The 21,060-nt window shown below is 41.2% G+C and overlaps 1 protein-coding gene across 1 annotated transcript in view; it reads left to right on the top strand.

Moving 5' to 3' along the window:
• Positions 1-21,060, top strand: part of smg1 (SMG1 nonsense mediated mRNA decay associated PI3K related kinase) — a gene marked incomplete at its 5' end in the record, with an annotated part of 89,086 nt that overhangs the window by 20,734 nt on the left and 47,292 nt on the right. Inside the window, 13 exons of the mRNA XM_083896770.1 lie at positions 1,174-1,299; positions 1,398-1,470; positions 1,911-2,008; positions 2,535-2,708; positions 2,971-3,192; positions 3,339-3,440; positions 6,084-6,374; positions 7,198-7,328; positions 7,548-7,709; positions 8,694-8,812; positions 8,921-9,008; positions 11,531-11,632; positions 18,236-18,376. Coding sequence (XP_083752896.1) covers positions 1,174-1,299; positions 1,398-1,470; positions 1,911-2,008; positions 2,535-2,708; positions 2,971-3,192; positions 3,339-3,440; positions 6,084-6,374; positions 7,198-7,328; positions 7,548-7,709; positions 8,694-8,812; positions 8,921-9,008; positions 11,531-11,632; positions 18,236-18,376 — 1,829 coding nt within the window. The remainder of the gene's footprint in view (positions 1-1,173; positions 1,300-1,397; positions 1,471-1,910; positions 2,009-2,534; positions 2,709-2,970; positions 3,193-3,338; positions 3,441-6,083; positions 6,375-7,197; positions 7,329-7,547; positions 7,710-8,693; positions 8,813-8,920; positions 9,009-11,530; positions 11,633-18,235; positions 18,377-21,060) is intronic.

Here is a 21,060-nt window from a genome sequence, read left to right as displayed (position 1 = left end):
GAGAACATAATTACTGCAGTAGGTTAACTTTGGGTGGTCTATTTTACTGTCATAAATACTGTAGAATAACTCCACACTAGTACAGGTTCACATGGCCCCAGAAAATGATGTTGTTTACAAAGAAGAGCTACTCATGATTCTAATGAAGTGAGGAATCTGAATGCAAAGACAATTACAGTCAAAATACAGAACTTTGACTGTGCAAATCAACATCTTTTATAAAAATTCCCCGTGTTACCTGCTGATCTGAAGGGTGCTGACCTTAACTTCATGCATTCTTGATATTCTTAGACATGCTTACTAGGGCTGTCAAAATTACTCAAAAATGATATTCGAATATTCCCTCTAAAAAACACAGATATTCGAATATATTCTCATAGTATTTGCATTGTGCATCTGGGGTGCAACGCACCAGCCAGACTGTCAGGCGATGACAGCATGACGTCAATAACAGGACAAACTAATACAACGAGACATAACTACCTGATGTAGTTTATTTAAGTTTAGACATATTTCACAACATATTACCTACACAAATAAGTAAATGAACTAATGACCAAGAGCGCAGATCTCACTCGCTCGTGCTCTCTCTCTCTCCCCCGCCCACTCCGTGCCGCCAAAACACGGCTTCACGCGCTCTGCGCACACTGGTTTAAATGAACAAACAAATATTGAGTGCTGATCACAGTTTTGTGCAAGCCGTTTGGTATTCATAGACCCAGCTCCCAACCAAACTTTGAGAATAGATTAACGGCGATAATTTTTTTTATCGAGCGATAAGAGTCTCACGTTTAGGCAGCACGTTAACACCGATAACGGTCCGCCTCTGTCTAAAAGATTTGTTCAGTACTTCCTCCATGACTGGAGCACAGACAAGTTTTTAGGATTGTTGAGTCTTTTTTAACTGACCTACAGTTCAGCAATGTTCGGCTTGATTTTTATGTCAGACGTCTCTTCCTGTGACGGCACTCTGGCCAATGAGTGGCCAGCAGTCTGGCGACATCATGCATAGTATCTACTCGGCATGCTCTGAACCTTGCCAGAGCAGGTACTAAAAAAATTACCTTGTACCAGGTACTATTGCTAATGGAAACATAGGTGTGCTAGTGGAAAAGGGGCATACCCATGTGTGGCCTGTAAAGGAAAATTAAATAAGAGTATTGTGTGTTTTAGCTGGTGATGAGCAACCTGCAGTCCATCCTGGAGAATGTGGACACACCAGAACTGCTTTGTCAAAGTGTCAAGTGTATTCTTCAGGTGGCTCGCTGCTACCCACATGTCTTCAGTACCAACTTCAGGGTGAGTATTTCAGCAGAGATCCAGACAGTTCAAGACAGACAAGTCAGCTTAGGTTGGACTAAAACCTGACTAATTTCCTTTGTTGGCTACTTTCACAGGACACAGTGGACATCTTGGTCGGCTGGCATATTGACCACACACAGAAGCAGTCACTCACGCAGCAAGTCTCAGGTCAGTTGGATATTTTGGTGTCAGTGATTGTTCTCTGGTGTTTGGATTACAAATATTATAAAAAACTCATACTTCCTTCCTGCTGTGCAAGCTGGCCATTTTTTTCTGCCTGTGGCCTGAATGATTGATTAATAACTGATTTAGTCCGTCTCTGTGGATATTTTCTTCATTTTATTTCTGTATCAGAAATAAATTATCTAAACTACCACAGTTCAAAAGACATTAATGTTTAGTGAACATTTGCAGACTTTTGTAGAACTGCTGTGTTATTTTCATTGCAGTAGGTTTTAGTTACAGATAATCCATTAATTCATATTTTTTCCCTAAATAGGATGGATTAATCTGTAAATGCGTTGGCTGTACAACATTTCAAAACATGATGATGTAGTTGATGGAGTTGTAATGACACCTAATGAGTATGTTCATTTGTTTGTGTTAAGGCTGGTTACAGAGTCTGGAACAGTTCTGGGTCGCAGATCTGACCTTCTCCACCACCCTGCTTGGACAGTTCCTGGAGGACATGGAGGCATATGCAGAGGTTAGTCTTAGAGCACATTCAACTAACTGAAAACACTGAGCCAATACAATTTAAACTCACCAAGTGCCAGAAGATGATTCCCAACCAATTATATTCATGGCTTCTTTTTTCTTCACACAATTGACATCACCATGTTGCATATAACATGCCCACATACAGGCTAGTTTGTATAATGTTTAGTTTGTATTTACAGAAATTAGGTTATTTTTAGATTATTCCTTTTTTGTGCGTTTTTGTAGTTAATGTACGTGTGTGTAAACGAGCACACATACATTTTATTGTACAGATATTGTTTGTGACTTGCAGTGTTGTAAAAGTGTTGTATAATCTGGGTTTATTGTCTTTTGTTTTGTTCAGGTTTGTATTTAGTTGGAGGCCTCTTTTACACTGTTTTTGTCTATTTTACTTTGTTAGATTTCAAATTGCAACAGTAAACTTTTAAATTGTCAAAATATAATCACGATATAAATGTTGAGAAACTCAACTACCACATAGAAGTCAATGAGCGGTTTTGTTTTCTGTTTAGGATCTAGGTCATGTCGCGTCGGGCGAGGTTGTGGATGAAGACATCCCCCCTCCCTCAGTGTCTCTGCCCAAGCTAGCCGCTCTTCTGAGGGTCTTCAGTACAGTGGTGCGCAGCATCGGAGAGAGATTCAGCCCCTTCAGAGGTGCACCCATAACTGAGGCCTATGTCACTGATGTAAGGGCCACACACAGGCTGAAGCACACTATTTTCTACTTGTTTGGCTGAATTTGCATTTTTTGTCTGAAACCTCCATATTTTACCAATCTTCTTGGACTTTTTTGTCATATTTGTTACTGTAAAATAGATAAATGTGAAAATGATAACTTCCTGTCTTGGTAGTATGTGAAATTCTGTATCCGTAATACTGTACATTATAATCAATTACTTTATAACCAGAACTTTTGTGATATTAATCTATCTCTTCTATTTTCTTCAGGTTCTCAATCGGGTTCTGGCCTGTGTGTCCATGGCGAAACAGGTCCAGTTCTCTGAGGCCGTTCTCACTGCAGGGAATGAGTGTGTGGGTGTGTTGCTGGCCAGTGTGGAACCCTGTGGGCACCTGATGGATGCTGTCCTTGCCTATGGCCTGGACCAGTTGGACTGCTGCCAGGCCTGTGGCACAGACTACAGCCTTGCAGTGCTCAGTCTTCTTACTATGGTACAGTCCCTCTGTGTTTTTAACAGATGTATTTTGAGATGAGTAGTCTGGTCAAAGAGCCATCCTAATTGGTGTGTCCAGATATTAACCTGTAAAGCATACTCAACTGTCCATTTTGCTGAAGTAGACTCTGCTTTTGTTTTCAGATTGTGGACCAAATCAACATGAAGTTGCCTGTGTTCTTTGTTGAGAAATTGTTGGCACCTGACTCCAAGCTACTGCAGCTGCGCTTCCACCGAGAGAAAGAGGTATGTGATTGTCAATTACTTTGTGGGTGTGACAGTATTCACCTTATTCCTATGGCCCAGCATACCTTGGGTGAATTATCCGTGTCGCTTCTGGCGCTCTGTGTCATTGTAGCCGAAACATCGTTTTCTATGGATATTAATCACTGAGAATGATTGTGAAATTTTACATGTGGGAAAATTAACCTTAAATTGGTTAGTTTGTAGTTAAATTTACTCCTTTACTATTATTTTAACACTACTAGTCTGCTTTACTGTGTATGAATATTAACAGTGTGGTGCAACAGTGTCAGTATTTCCCAAATAATAATATATTTAAAGAATTAAATCAGCTCTGTTGCTAATGGATGACTTGGATGACTTTGAATAACTGGGGTCATTAACTGGTGGCCCGCAGGCCAAATCCGGCCACCCAAAGCTTCCAAACCGACCTGCGACTGAATTTCCAATTTTTCCCTGGTTATGATGTCACGAGTGGAAACACCATGTGTCTCCTAAGCCAATACAAAAATAACAAGGCAATCAGAGATGCCAGACTTCACCCCATTCACGCAACAAGCCTCTGGCGCCCTCTGCTGGTTGTAGTGGCAAGTTCGGAAACATGGACAAACAAACATACAGAGCCGTCAAACAATACTTCACTTCCACTCTGTGGGGTGAAGTAATGACAACAATAAGCACATTATGCAGGGCCATGTTCTCAGGCTGGGCGATATATCGAAAATGTATCGTTATCGAAATTTACAGCGATAATCGACGTCATTTTGCCCATGACGATATATTCGATAATTAAAAGAAAAGTCGTTTTTGGCTGTGTGTGTATGTAGGCAAGCTACCGGTATGTTCATGTCCCTTTAAGACACTCGGCTGTGTACAGCGTTTGTAGTCGCGTGACTCCACGCCCTCGGTAACGAGAAGCGAAAGAGACGGTGAGGATAGACGAAGCAGCTACCACTGTGTGCGGTAGCAGTTTTGCCAACTTGCTGACTTTGTTGCTAACTCTGGTGACTTTCCGACTCCACTTGCGACTTTTTTTTGTCAAAAGCGTATTGTGACAAATCTCCCGACTTTGGGTGTTATTGGAGACTTTTGTGGTGTTTGGAAACTCCCTTCTGAAAGCAAGTATCCCTTAGATCGAGCCCAAAAAAATCAAGCCCGGCCCGACACATTAACTGTAATTACAAGCCCAAGCCCGATTTAAACCCTACAATTTTTTAATACGTGACCCGTGAATGTACACGTACGTCCTCCCCACAGCGGGAGCTTGTTGTACCTGCTGCCACAGTCTAATTGACAACAATAACCGAGCCGCTGAGATCCGCATATGTTGATAATGACGATACACTTCCTGGTTTTTAAATGATGTGTTCAAGGCCGTTGGTTTTTACACCCTCACACAATATGACATGCTATAACATACCACGCAAACAAGACGAAGGAGAAAAAACACAAATGCTTGATCAATGTTTCTTCATTCAGTCTCACACAAAATAAATCACTGCATTTGATACATATCAGACATAAAACACACACATATACATACACACATAATGTTTTGTCTGACACAGAGGTTGCGCTAGACTTTTTTGTTGTCTGTCATTTTGACTGACAGTCATAAAAATCCTGTCATAAGCTATTTTTACCGGTCACTTCATAATAAATATTCAATTGCATTTAATTTTAATTCATTTTTAATTAATATTCAGTCCAAAAAAGCTGAACAAATAATCCACACCGTGGATACACACATCAAGCAGAATATGAAGAATATGTAACTTTTTCTCCGCAGTAACAAAAACATCTGACTGTGGCCCCAGTAGCTACATATGAACAATGAATAGTGAAATATGAGCGGGTCACAGACGCGCTCCAAAGCCTCCTGTCCATAACTCTTTAACGCGCTGTCAGCACCACCCGGGGCCAAGGGCTGAGTTTGTCCTTCATCTTCATCTGCATCTATCCCTCTTTTTTCACCTCTTTTATCAACATCGTTATTGGGCTTTTTAAAGAAACTTCTGACACTCAACTGCCGTGACATTTTTCTTCTTTTCTACTTTTTTTCTTCTACAAGAACCAAGTACTGTAATATGCTCTTCGCCACCAAGTGGTCAGGGGTGTGAATTGCAATTTGTCAAAATGACGGCTGGCCCTTTTCCGTCCGCGTTTTTTAAAAAACCCGTAAATGATGGAAAATATTCGATTAGCGCGACCCCTGGTCCGACATGTGTCCGTACTGATATCCGTGTGTCACTGTGCACATGCTTATATCAGGCAAATGGTTAATTATGCAAATTAGGTGATGACGTCATCTCGCGTCTTAGAACTTATCGCTCATTCACTTTATCAAGGTGAGCTGCTCAATATATCGTGATATTGATTTGAGGCCATATCGCCCAGCCGTACCGTGTTCAATACCTAAGGAAATCATACTGTTTGGCACTTTATGTCAAACAGTGCTCATTATGCTCATTCCACAATTAGTTATACCTTGTTGTAGAGGTGACTAAGGTGATTTTACAATGATAAATAATACAAGACCAATTGGTATTATTAAAGGGAAAAATAATTGACTGAAATATTGTTTCCGGTTTTTTGAGTTTATATTTATGTGTACATAAATACATACATGTTTCCGCAATCTTACAGGTGATGACAGCTGTTCATAGTGTGTATCAGGCACTTTTGGGCTTGAAAAACATTCCAACTCTGGAGGCAGCTTATAAAATGGTGTTAGGTGAGATGGTGTGTGCCCTCTCCAGCCTGATGTTGGACCTGGAGCCCACTGAGAGAGAGCCACTGGCAGATGGCCTGTGCCATACCATCCAGCACCCTGCTTTTGCTTCCCTCAACCTACCTGTGGAAAAGGCCCAGTTCACCCTCATCTTTAACCTCAGCACTCTCACCACCATCGGCAACACCAAGAATTCTCTTATTGGGGTAAGCCACTTAGTTTCTCTCGGGCAACGTACACAGCAGCAAGGCGGTAGGCGCGCGTGTTTGACAAAAATTGTTTTGAAAAGGTATAGACCTTATACTATAGGAAAGGTAACTTTAAAGACGTCTGTTGTGATCTGGTGCCCCCCAATATAATGGCAGGAGAAACGATGCCACTGACGCTCCATTGCAACCCCCTCCATACGGCTTGTAATCGGTTTAATGAGCTTGTTTATTTAAATGAACAAGGTTTTCAGAAACAAACACTATTAAGCGATCCATTGCCGTTTTAAATCTATTATCATTATTCCATTATTAAGCAGCCCTAAGAATCAGCACCACATTACTCTCACATCAGCTTTGCTACTCAGTGCATGTTGTCTGGATGGTGAGAGGTTCAAAGCTTACTTAAGAGTGGCCAAGTGCAGATTTCCTACTATTATTATGTCAAAAGTGCATCAAATGTGTTGAAAGGGCTTGCTGCATTCCAGAAAGCATCACAAAATCGTTAGTGCACTCATCTGATCTATGACATCTCATATGTGTTAAAGTTGCTCCATGTGAATGATCCCTTCTGCAGCTTCTCCATGCATGTAGAGCCAGTGCAGTCGATCTAACAAGGTGTCAACATCTCATGCAACCACTTTAATGGAAACCTGTATTACAAAGCTCTTAATCTGTCATTAATACTACAGAAAACTAGAGATTGCTCTTATTGGCCGGCAAAGATCTTATTATAAATCAATCGGGATGTGTTGAAAATTGAAGCTGATGGAAGGCGAGCTGCTGTTTTATGGTGATGGTGAAATGTGTTTTGTCTTTTTAGATGTGGGCGTTGTCCCCTACTGTCTTCATTCTGCTCAGTCACAACCTGAAGCAGGTTCATTCCGAGTTTGCAGTCTACTTCCCTGCTGTCCAGTATGCGGTACTCTACACCCTATTCTCACATTGCACCAGGTAATGCACACACCTCATCATTATCTACAAAATAATCTGCTACTCAAACATTCACATTTACCCAACACAGTATTTGCAACTTTGTTTAACTGTCAGTAACAATAATTAAAGACATCGGATTTGTACTATAATATTTGCGTTTGCGTGGTCCATCAATGCCTCTACAAAGTTTTAATTGGTCAAATTCAAAGCTTAATCTTCAATAATCTTTTTTTCCAGACATGATCATTTTATCTCGTCCAGCCTCTCGTCATCTTCTCCCTCCCTGTTTGATGGTGCTGTCATCAGCACTGTGACCACAGCGACGAAGAAACATTTCAGCACACTGCTAAGCCTTTTGGGAGGTCTCTTAGCGAAGGAAGACCTTTACCCCGAGGCTAGGTATTTTCTCTCTATCCCTTTTCCCAACAGTGTTTTTCATTTTAATTTTATTTGAGTTCTGTTGACAATATCACTGAGCATCGAACATTTATGAACACAAACATTCCTTGATAGAGGGCCTTCAGTTTCAGTATTGTCACACTATATGTTTACATATTCCAATACAACGTAACTGGAGTCCACCTTTGTCGAAAAATGTCCACAGCAAAACATTTGCAGGTTTGCTGTCACGTATTCCATTATATACACTTGTTTTAGTCTTTGAGTCCATTGGATTCTTGTTGGTGAAGATCATTTCCTCCAATTTACAGTTATGATTTTTCTGGCAATTAACAGAAGTATACGCAGTATATATATATGGCCTTTCCCTGGGATATTCTCCAGTATAAAAAGCATAGGGTCCAACGGAATGGCAATTTTACTTTCAGTTTGGGTAATTGTATACAGTGCTTAACAAATGTATTAGACCACCACCCAAATCCACAGCTGTCCTAAATTAACAGCATTGGTAATTATCACAATATTTTTTTATGTTTCTGTAATGGATAATACACCAGTGTGTAGAAACTCTTTAACTGAAATTATATTTTTAATGCCAAAATATAATTATTGTAATGATTTTTTAAAATGTACTGTTTTACAGAAAAACTGAAAAAATAATGAAGCATTATTATTTCTTGATCAACATTCCTGAACAGAAAAAACAGTTTTAGTGGTTGAATGTTATGCTTGATTCATTTCTGACTTCTGGCTCAAATTTGGTTATAAAAACAGTGACAATAACATATTTAGTTTTAAACAAGTATTTGAAAGATTTACTTTTGAAAGAAATACTTTTTTGACACATTTTCATTAAACTCCTTAAAGCTGTTCATGTATTTCTTCATCTTCAGAGTTCTGGATTTAGTCAACCTTTTGCTAGTAGACAAATGATGGACTACTATTGATTCAGTCTCTCTGATACCTTGTGTGTTGCTTTGTCAGGAAGCTCCTGCTGACCTGGGCCCAGGAAATTGCTGTGCTCATGAAGAAGTCTGACACCTACAGCCCCCTCTTCTCCTTGCCTTCCTTTAACAAGTTCTGCAGGGGCCTGCTGTCAAACGGTGGGCCCATATCCACTCAAACGGAATGCAGGCTATGCAAGTGTAAATTTGAGATGTATCGTGTATTTATGAGTTAATATTTTTTCCCCTCTCTCGCTATCTGGATAGCTCTGAATGAAGATCAAAGTATTTGCCTTCAGACCTGCCATAGTTTACAAGTCCTGTCTTCATCTCTGTCCACTGAGTTGCTGCAGAGGTAAACGACACACACACACACACACACACACACACACACACACACACACACACACACACACACACACACACACACACACACACACACACACACACAAGTCAGGTCCATAAATATCGGCATGATTCTCTTTTTTGCTCTATACACCACTACAATGGATTTGAAATGAAACGAAGATCTGATTTAACTGTGCACTTTCAGCTTTAATTTGAGTATATTTACATCCAAAGCTGGTGAACGGTGTAGGAATTACATTACTTTCTATATGTGCCTGCCACTTCACACCAAAGATTATTTAATCTCTTCTCACCCCATTTGAGCAGTTAACTAAAGAGATCAGCTCATCTGATGCATCTGTTATTCCCTTAATTGCAGCACCAAAGTGTCTTCTACACAAAGGTTTAGACCATGGAGTGAAACAATGAAAAGTGTGCTCTTAAGAGTCTGTCAACACATTTTACTAGTTACTAGTAGTTTCCTGTGTCTCATTTGCATTTAAAGAGGCAGGCACTCAAAACTGATCGTTCTGAATAGGGCAGGGGGATTGAACTGGTCTGGTGCTTCAGCCTTAAAGCCACTATTGTGCAAAATCAACTTTTTAATCTTTTAGTACTTATATTTGGGACTCAGTGGGCCATACCAGTCCCCAAAATGTGAAAAAAAAAGACTCAGTCATGTTTTAGTGGTTCCACTTTGTGTAAGTATAGGCGATAAAACACGCAATGTTTTAACCTCTCGCAACGACGACATAGCAACACATTTCACCGTGAATGTTGACACCCCGCCAGGCAGAGTACTTCACAGCACCACCGTAGCTCCCCACAAGCTTCACAAGCCCTTTGTTGTTGATCGTGTATGTAAATTCCTATGCTGGAGGGACACCTTGAACGCACCAGTTACGTGCCTGCGGTTAGCGAGTGGCGTGTGTGTATCGGTGATATGAGGAGCACGCGTTTGCAGAAAGATGTAGATGTTGTCCTACATTTCTTCTCAACCAAAAGCTGCCTTTCTGTCGTGTTTCCACGTTCTCTCCTCGTGTTGTTGATCCACACACGTCAGTCAGAGCCGCAGTAACACTGGTGCGTTCAGGGTCTTTTACTAGCATTGGAATTTACATACACGCCGCGTGTTTCGTTTTTCTTCGATTTTAATGGTTTTATGATCGCGAGATCGCGAGCAGAGTCCTCTGCGTAGGTTACGCAGAGTCCTCTGCCTCGGTTACGCAGAGTCCTCTGCCTCGGTTACGCAGAGTCCTCTGCCTCGGTTACTCAGAGTCCTCTGCCTCGGTTACTCAGAGTCCTCTGCGTCGGTTACGCAGAGTCCTCTGCGTCGGTTACGCATAGTCCTCTGCGTCGGTTACTCGGAGTCCTCTGCGTCGGTTACGCAGAGCCTGTCGAAGAGCCTCTGCATCGTCTCCGACTGCACGAAATATTTTTTAAGTGTCCGTCACTATGTCAAGGGACAACGGAGACGGCAAGAGCTACGATTGGTCCTCAGGACAGGCTGAGCGAAGCTGCTCTGTGCCGGCTCACAGTGCGCACCGAGCGTCCACAGACGCGGAGCTCATCCCCGCCGATAACGCCGCTGCCAAACTATAAATATGCAACAGTCTTTCTCTCTCTTTCTCTCTCGGACGCCATTGCTCACTGTAGCCAGAAGCACAACAATCTTGTGCAGCGACCCCTACTGATCGGGCGGGAAATTGCAGTGCGTGTCTGTCACCACGACGCAGAAGTATAAAGGCTAGAGGCGTCTCCGTGGTGACGCAGTCGGATAACGCATACGCAGTCGGAGAAGTATAATGTGGCCTTAAGTTAGATCGACACTCCCCTGGAAGCAGTGGATGTGTGTTTACCTGGGTCTCATTCATATGTAAATGACCAGGCACAAAACCGAGCGTTCTGAAAAAGGCTGTTTTGGCAGGGTTATTGAACTGCCATTGTGCTTCATCCTTATGATATTTTGACTAAAGCATGACACAGACATGTTCATTAGGGCACCAGGACCTAGTTTAACTTGGGTTAATAGGGTATAATATGGGACCTTTAAGGTATTTTAACCAAATCATGTCACAGACATGTTCATTAGGGCACCAGGGGACCCTGTTAACGTGTAGGAATAGGTTATACTTTGTCTCCTCTAATATTTGTAAAATTGATCAAACTGGGTTCAGTCGTGATGCTAAAAACTCAATAAAAAGTGTAAAAAAAAGAAAAGAAACACTGGGTCAATTCCTTATCGATTTCTACTCACTGTATTACTTATTTTACATTGTTATAATGTATTTATTAAAAGTCAACAATTAAGTAATTCAAAATTTCCATTGTGTAATCCCCCTTTTTTAAATTCTATGTTTCACTAAAAGAACTGGAAATAATGGACTCAAACCCAGCCCAACGATCATTTCCGCATTTTGGTTCACACCCCTATCCATACACTAATGTACATACATGTAAACTGTTACAGTGTATAGTACGTTTGATCTGACATGGTTAAACATTTGTGATATTTGTGATGGTTGTTAGGTGTTTGGACGTGTGCAGAGTACAGTTGGTCCACTCGGCAGTGAGGGTGAGACAAGCCTATGGAAAGCTGCTCAGGACAATCCCTCTTGATGTGGCTCTGAGGTAAGACTCGGTTTACTCCTGGCAGTGCTTCTACAGGAAATTGAATCTGTTCTTCACATATGGCGCTTTTCTATAGACTATAGATCTTTATTGTCTTTTCACAGGTACAACAACATTTAAAGTGCTCTCCAGCCAGTGCACCAGATTCTATGTAAATAATAAATGGATTGAAAAAGAAAAACATAACATCTTTAGCAGCATATATAAACACAAATATACACACACAACATTTTTTTGCTTTATATTAGGGATAGAACCTGTTGATTTGCAATAACATCTCAGTAGGAAACCTCCCTTTAGGGAAGTTTCCTACTGAGATGTTATTGCAAATCACCCGTTGTTGTTTAAGGGGGACAGGGATGCGGCTGGTCACTGATACATTTTTTTTTTTGAAACTTTTTATTTGTAAGTATTTTTTCACATTATCCACACAATATAAACTGTGGAAAAAAAAAAGAATAATAATGTAGGACACGAAACAGAAACAGCAAACACGTACACAAAAAAATAAAAATAAAAATAAACAGGAGGTCATGGGATAATCACTTAATCATGGCAATCTCGCCTATCTCCAAGGCGTAAAAGAAAAACGCTTGTGGTGCAATGTCTATACCAAATCTGTCTGACTAGCTAAATAAACGGACCATTTTTTCCATCGCTTTTCACCCAACTCCTTTTGAAGTCGTATGGAGTAAGTCATTCTTTCCAAAAGATGCAACTGCTCAACAGTGTTGACAAAGAGACCAACAGTAGGGGCATTTTTCTGAAGCCAGCACTTTGTGACGGCCTTTTTACTTGCTGCCAGCAAAATCTTTAAGAGGTATGCATCATCTTTACTTAGCTTATTAGGGAAATAACCAAGATAGAGAGACAAGAAAGTTACACTGATATTGAAGCCCAATGTTTTTGTAATAATCGATGCCACTCCCTTCCAGAAAGTCTGAATAAGTGGGCAAGACCAAAAGACATGGGCATGATCGACCATAATGTCCCCACAGTCCCTCCAGCAGCCTAGCTGGGTACCAGTTTGTTTAGACTTCTGTTTCGGGGTGATAAAAAAACGAATCAGGTTTTTCCAACAGAAGTCCCTCCAGGTCCGGGAGTTGGTGGAGGAAAACTGTGTTGTCCACGCATTCAGCCATATGTCTTCAGTTATTACAATGTTCAGTTCTTTTTCCCATCGTTCCTTCACATAGTCTGTAGAGTCCTTGTTCAGAGATATGATACCACAATACAACTTGCTTATCAGACCTTTGATGTTCCCAGAATTATATGCATCAATAAATATTTGAACAATAGTTGGCATTTCTCTTAAATTAGCACCTCTTATCTTTTTACAAAAGTAGTCACGAAGCTGCAAGTATCTATAAAAGTCTTGTCCGCCCAGCCCGTATGTTTGACATAGGTTGGTAAAGCTTTTAAACCCGCCCTTTTCAGTGGTCTTACAAATAGCAGTAACACCATAATATACCCACTGTCTATACCTATGATCATGCAGTGCTGGTATGAAGTCAGGGTCGTAGGCTGGCCATCTAAGCTGTCTAATGTCTCTTTGGAGTTGAAAACATTTAACAACTTCCCTCCATACTTTTAGTGATAGATTAACCCACTGATTCTTTACTTGTATAGTTTCATTCTCCCCGTCAACAAAGCCAAGCAGTGATTGTATTGGTGAATCCGTTAAAGATAACTCCATAGTTTTCCATTTGGCAACATAGGATGGGTTACACCAATATACCAAGGGCCTCAACTGAGCTGACAAATAATATTTTCTTAAGGATGGGAGTGCCATGCCTCCCCTTTCCTCCGGCAGCTGGAGGGTAGAGAATTTTACCCTTGGTTTCTTTTTGTTCCAAATAAATCGAGAAATATGCCTATCCCATTCTCTAAATTGGTTCTGGGGAATTTCTACTGGAATCGATAAAAAAAGATAAAGTAATCTGGGAAGAATATTCATTTTAACTGATCTAATTCTACTGCCAAAGTCGAGAGGGAGGAGGGCCCATCTAGTGAGGTCATTGTATATGTTTTGATTAACTGAATTATAATTAATAGCAAATAGTTGTGAGAGATCCTTAGGTAGACGTACTCCAAGGTAATTTATATGAGTTGAATTCCAATTAAAATTATACCTTGTAATAAAGTCTTGCGTAGGAGTATAGTTAAATGTCAAGACCTGGGTTTTGTGTACATTAAGAACATAACCTGAATGTGTCCCATATGTTTCTAACATTTTCATTAATATAGGTAAGCCAGAGTCCGGGTCCAGGATTGTGACTAATACGTCGTCTGCGTAAAGTCCTACTTTGTACTCCTCACCTTCCATGGATATGCCTTTCAGTCCGTCTTCCTGCCGAATTGCTTGAGCTAGAGGTTCAATAAACAAATTAAATAGACTAGGGCTGGCTGGGCAGCCTTGCCTGCAGCCACGTTGCAAAGTTATAGAGTTTGAAAGACTCCCGTTGACTTTTACTCTTGCGGTAGGAGAAGAATAAAGAGCTTGAATACAGCGTATGAAATCTTTACTAAAGCCAAATCTGTTCATCACTAAATAGAGAAATTCCCACCCAACCGAATCGAAAGCTTTTTCAGCATCCAAACTGAGGATCATTGAGCTAATATTTTCCTCCCTAACTTGCTGAATAATATGCAAGGCTCTCCTAATGTTGTCCTGAGTTTGTCTATTTTTCATAAAACCTGTTTGGTCTTCATCTATTAATAGTGGCATTGCAGTTTCCATTCTTTTGGTTAGGATGGTTGCGTAAAGTTTATAATCCGTGTTTAAAACACTAATAGGTCTGAAGCTACTACACTCCGTCCTGTCCTTTCCATCCTTAGGGATGACTGATATAAAAGCCTCGTTCCAAGAAGGGGGAAGAGAGCCTTCTTTTAAAACATAATTGAAACAGGTTACAAGTAAAGGGAGCAGATGTTCTTTTATGGATTTGTACCATTCTGGGGGGAAACCATCGGTACCGGGTGACTTGTTAGCATTAAGACTTGTAATAGCCTTTTCTATTTCTTCTACTGTTATTGGGGAGACAAGTTTATCATTAATTTCTTTACCAAGTACAGGAAGGTCTAGGGAGTTTAAAAATTCAAGTATAGTCGTTTCATTACTATGTTCTTTTTGAGAATATAAAGATGTATAATAATTTTCAAAAGCCGTTTGTATACCATCAATACTAGTAGTAATCTTTTTTGTAACAGGGTCTCTAATCTTGTGGATTGTATTTTCAGCTTGTTGTTTTCTGAGCCTCCAAGCTAACAGCTTTGTCGCTTTAGGGCCTGAATCGTAATATCTTTGCTTCATAAATCTAATATTTTTCTCAACTTCCTCGCTTAATATTTTATCTATTTCTTGCTTTAAATTTCTGATTTTATTTATGATACTGGACTCTTTATTGACAATTTGTGTTCGCTCTAAATCTATTAATTCTTCCTGCAGTTTTGATAATTTTGTTGCTTTTATCTTTTTCAACATTGATGTCCTGGCTATGATTTTGCCCCTGAGAACGGCTTTAGCTGCATCCCATAGAATACTAGGATTCACATCTCCGGTATCATTATCCTGTAAATATGAGTTTAAATCAGACACTATTGAATTCCTAAAAGCAGGATCGTTCAACATACCGGTGTTGAGTCTCCACAGTGTTTTGCGCTGTTTACTGTCTAAGTGTAACGTCAGATAAATTCCAGAGTGGTCCGAGAGGTCTCTCGGGCCCATTCTACAATCCCTTACTCTATGTAAATCCCCACCATACATAAAGCAATAGTCGATTCTAGAGTGAACTGAGTGTCGCGCAGAATAAAAAGTGTAGCCTGGGACCGATCCATGCACAAACCGCCATACATCATTCAGTCCAAGGTCTTTTAGTACTTTATTTATATATTTCTCAGTAGTGTTACTTTTTCTCTTTCTATTTGTTGTATCTAGTAGGGGTTTAAGTAGCATGTTAAAGTCTCCGGCACATATTAGAGTCCCATATGTTTCAGAGGCTATCAAATCAAACACCTTTCTGAAAAATGATTTATCACTCCCAGGGGGGGCATACACATTAAAGAGGGTCACTTCTTTTTGATCTATTTTTCCTTTAACGAGAATGAATCTACCATCTTTATCACTTATTTGGGATATAAATTCGAATCTGGTCGAATTTGAAATTAGTACAGCAACTCCCCTCCGTTTTCCGTTTTTAAATGAAGAGTAAAAAGAGTTCCTAAAGCCCATTTTTTTTAGTTTTTCGTGTTCAGGACCAGAAAGGTGAGTTTCTTGCCAAAATGCAATGTTTACCTTCTCCTTTTTTAATTTAGTTATCATTTTACTTCTTTTGATCGGATTATTCAGCCCATTTACATTCAATGACAGTATGTTATAGTGTTGGTATTGCATTATGTGTATTCACAGCACATTGCACTTGAAATATCCCAGACCTCAAAACACAGAAAATAAAGTAGAACAAGAAAACTAGAACTATAAAACAGAACATCAAACTGAGCTTCCAACAAGTAAGGTGACATGTCACCTCGACAGTGAGGGGAGCAGGCCACAAGGTGGGGCCCCTCTGTAGCAAAAAGTGTGAAAAAAGAGAAGAAAGAAAGTCTCGTGGCTCTCTGTCTGTACGCACCGTAGGTATCAGCCTTGTACAGTGTATTTGTTAAGTCAAAAGAAAATGCTGGACAGGGGTTTAAATGTTATTAATCCTTGTAGAGGGTAGCCTTAATCCTCGGGTTTATATATATAACAAAAAAAGAAGCAGACCATGCAAAAATAAAATAAAAATATGAGAGTGACTTATCTCACCGTCAGATCCGATAATGAAAAAAAAAAGACAGTTAAACCGTTCACCCGTCCTCCTGTGCTGCTCCCGACTCCGTCCTGCGGTACTCCTTTAGTTTTTCCTGGATCTGCCTCTGGTGTCGGTCCTTGTCTCTGCCGCGACGGGTCTCCGTTGTTTCCCAAGGGAGCAGCTGGGCCAGTGTTTCCTCCGTAACACCTGCACTCTTGGTCCCGCGAGTAACTTCTCCCACGGTAAATCCCCGCTTGCGCAGATCCTCCGCAGCATGCACCGCAGTGTTGTACATGACGGTGCCCGTTGCAAAGAAGACGCGCATCCTGGTTAGTGGTGTCTGGAAGCGTATTCCCCTCTCCTTCAGCGCCTTCTTGATGGGTGTATATTCCTTCCGCTTGTTTTGCACATCCGTCGCATAATCATGGTCAAAAAATACTCGTTTGTTTTGGACACGCAGTTCCTTTTTCCAAGCTGTATGGAGAACTTTCTCCTTCACTGAAAAACGGAGGAACCGGACCACTATCGAGCGTGGAGGGGCACCTGCAGGCGGTTTTGGTGCCAGAGCGCGATGAGCGCGCTCTATACCCAGGTCACGGTCCCTATCTAAGGGCAGACTGTCTCCGAGTTCGGTCTTAATCAGGTTTTCAACGAAGGTTACAGCGGATGTACCTTCGGCGTCCTCCGGGACGCCATATATCCTAACGTTGTTGCGCCTGGAGCGACCCTCAAGATCAGACACTTTATCCCGCAGAGCTCGTTGGTCGCGAAGCAGTTGGTTGAGGGCGTCCTTCACTCCAATGTCCCATCTTTCCATATCGGCCATGTTTTCCTCCATCTCATCAACGCGTTTCACCGCGCCCTCAATCTGGCCCTCCGTAACTTGCATTTTCCGATCTATTTCAGTGGAAAAATCCTCCATTTGTTTTTTAATGTCCTCCCGAAAACTGGCATGGAAGTCGGAGAGGTCTTTTTTCAATTCGGCACGGAACGCTGCCATCCCCGCGGTCATGACTTCGCCCACGGCTACACGGATTAGGGCCAAAGTATCGCCTTCTCCGGGGCCGCCATCTTGACCTGCTAAAGTTTCGCTAGCCGCGACTTCTTTGTCGATTTGCCGATCGGCGTTGTTCCTTAACCCATATCCGCATTTCCTACTTTTATCCCCATCCATTCTTATTCAGTGTGTATCAATTTGAATGAGCAAAAACGCTTGAATTAGGGGGAATTAAAAGGCTGGTACCGGAGCTCTGTTTCTAAGCTGTCATGCTGTGTCGCGCGCCACCGGAACGTCACTGATACATTTTGATAAAAACAGCCCTCATTCTCTGAGTGTCGGGGCCCCCTATCGGCTCGGAGCCCTCATCAGTTGCCTGCCTTGCCTGTTAGCTGTGAGTCTGCCCGTGGCGCAATGAAAGTGAGAAAGTGCGTTAAAAAATGAACGCGTTAATTCCACAAATTAATCATCCTGCTTTAACGCGTTAATACAGCCCTAGTTTTCACCCGAGCAGCGTCGTGTGCACCAGTGGACTATTAAATATTTTGGTCGCACTCTGGTTGCCCTGTCTGTGCAATCATAATTCTCTGAATCATAATCATATCGTGAGTTACTTAGACATTCCCACCCTTATTCACAATTAGGAATATCACAACAGCCTGTTTTTTTTTTAAAGACAGGTTTACATTAGCTAAATTTACATCTAAGTTTGACTTTTGTGAATCTTTTAGTACACACCAACACATTCTCAATATCTTTCAAGTCACCCACATGTTAATGAGATGTGCATAATGCATAATAATTGTTTGTTCACAGTAACCACAGTCACCCTGAAATGAGGGAGATTTCAGTGGCCATCCGCCACCACATGAGCCAGGCACCAAGCAGCACCTTCCACCCCCAGGACTTCAGTGACCTCATCAGCTTCATCTTATATGGGGTCCTGCACCGTGGAGGGTATGTGTCTTAAGCGGTGATTACACTTCTACAACTTCGTAATGCGCTATCCTACTGAGTAACCATAGATAACCTTCGAGCCCTCATAGTTCTCTGTCGTGGTGCCGGATACGCAATGCAATTTCCCGCCCGATCAGTAGGGGTCGCTACGCAAGATTGACCGAGTCGCATGACGCCAATGTTCAGTAACGTCGTTGGTCGTTGTGCTTCCAGCTACAGGGAGCAATGGTGTCTGAGAGAGAGAGAAAGACTGTTGTTGTTGCAGCTGAATGACATTGAAACACAGATACTGTTGATACAAAAATGGAGGCATGAAAGACTGAGGAGACGTGTCCGGAGGTGGTATGTACGTCCACTAAATGTACAGAGACTGATGGCAGGAGAATTTAACATGGACCAAAAAAACCCACTTCAGGTACTTCCGAATGTCGGCTGGCAAATTTGATGAACTTCTACGCCTTGTGCTACGTCGTAGTAGTCGAACCAGAAAAGTAATTCCGGAAATGATGGTCTTAGAGGACCAATCGCTAATCGTCACCGTTGTCCCTTGACGGAGTGACGGTGACACTTATAATATTTCATACAGCTGGAGAAGACGGAGAGGCTCTCCGGCGACGTAGAGGACTCTCTGTAACCGATGTAGAGCACTTTACGCAGGAGTAAAAATTGAGCTCTGTACTGTTGGGGGTTGCAACATTCCACCTGTCCAAGTTTGCTTTCACACTTTAGTGAAACAAACCAAACCTTTTAAGTGATGCATTCCCCTCCCCGCCTGAGGCGGCACTGCTGAAAGGGAACACAAGAAAGAAGATCCTTGTGTGAACATACGACACAGATAAGCTGCAACAATGGACTCACACATTTCTCTTGGCTATCATTCTCCACGCCCGTATGTTCTGGTTGTGTTTACCCACAATGCCCTGCGTTGTAGTCTGCTTCCTACATTTGGTTCACTTGAAGCGAATTGAGACCTATAGTGGTATGTTTTCATGATTTTCCTTTATAAATCATTGGTTGTTTGGATAAGAAATTTCAGTTAAATATATCATATAGGAGACAAACACAGTGATATTTAAGAAGTGAAATAAAGTTCATATGATTTACAGAAAGTGTGCAAGAATTATTTAAACAAAATTGGGCATGTGCATACATTTTTGTCATTTTATTGATTTCAATACCTTTAGCACTAATTATTGGAACTCAAAATTAGTTTTGTAATCTCAGTGACCCTTGACCTCCATACACAGGTGAATCCATATGGTATTTAAGGAGGCCTCTGCATCTTCTCTGAAGAGTGGCAACATGGGAGCCTCAAAACAACTCTCAAATGACCTGAAAACAATGATTGTTCAACATCATGGTTTAGGGGAAGGATACAGAAAGCTATCTCAGAGATTTAAGCTCTCAGTTTCAACTGTGAGGAACATTGTGAGGAATTGGAAGACCACAGGCACAGTTCTAGTTAAGGCCTGATGTGGCAGAACAAGAAAAACATCCTCCTGCTGCAGATGGTGTCACTGTGCATCGTTCAACTATTCAGCGCACTTTACAAGGAGATGCTGTATGGAAGAGTAATGCAGAAAAAGCCTTTTCTCTGCACCCGCCACAAACAGAGTCGCTTGAGGTATGCTAAAGCACATTTGGCCAAGCCAGCGCCATTTTAGAATAAGGTGCTGTGTACTGATGAAACTAAAATAAAGAGTTATTTGAGCAAAACAAGGGGCGTTATGCATGGTGGAAAAAGAACACCGCATTCCAAGAAAAACACTTGCTACCTACAGTAAAATTTGGTGGTGGTTCCATCATCATGCTGTGGGGCTGTGTGGCCAGTGCAGGGACTGCGAAACTTGTTAAAGTTCGGGTCACATGGATTCCACTCAATATCAGCAGATTGTGGAGAACAATGTCCAGGAATCAGTGACAAAGGTGTAGTTGTGTCGGGGCTGGATCTTTCAACAAGACAACGACCCTAAACACTGCTCAAAATCTACTAAGGCATTCATGCAGAGGAACAAATACAATGTTCTGGAATGACCATCTCAGTCCCCAGACCTGAATAATATTGAAAATGTGTGGTGTGATTTAAAGCAGACTGTCCATGCTCAGAAACCATCAAACCTGACTGAACTGGAGATGTTTTATAAAGAAGAATGGTCCAAAATACCTTCCTCCAGAATCCAAACTCTAATTGGAAGCTATAGGAAGCGTTTAGAGGCTGTTATTTCTGCAAAAGAAGGATGCACAACTGTTTTCTTTTGTGGTGCCTAAACTTATGCACATGCCCTATTTTGTTTAAATAATTCTTGCACACTTTCTGTAAATCATATACACTTTATTTCACTTCTCAAATATCACTGTGTTTGTCTCCTATATGATATATTTAACTGAAATGTATTACCCAAACAACCAATGATTTATAAAGAAAAATCATGAACATCTACATGAGTGCCCAAACTTTTGCATACCACTGTATGTTTTAGTGTGGATCAGAGTTCGCTTGCACAGTCACAACTCACTCAATGAACAGACTTTCCGAGCAAACAAAATAGGATTCGAATTAGAAGGGCTGGTTTTAATATGACATAAGTGACTGATGGATTTGCTGATGAACTGCATAGATTTCAGACAAACTCTGCTGTTGGTTTTTTCTTTTACAGTCCTGTATGCGTGGTATGGTTTTATTC

The sequence above is a fragment of the Microchirus variegatus genome (genome assembly GCF_963457635.1).
Source record: "Microchirus variegatus genome assembly, chromosome: 10".
NCBI lineage: Eukaryota > Metazoa > Chordata > Actinopteri > Pleuronectiformes > Soleidae > Microchirus > Microchirus variegatus.
This window is presented reverse-complemented; position numbering and strand designations above follow the sequence as displayed.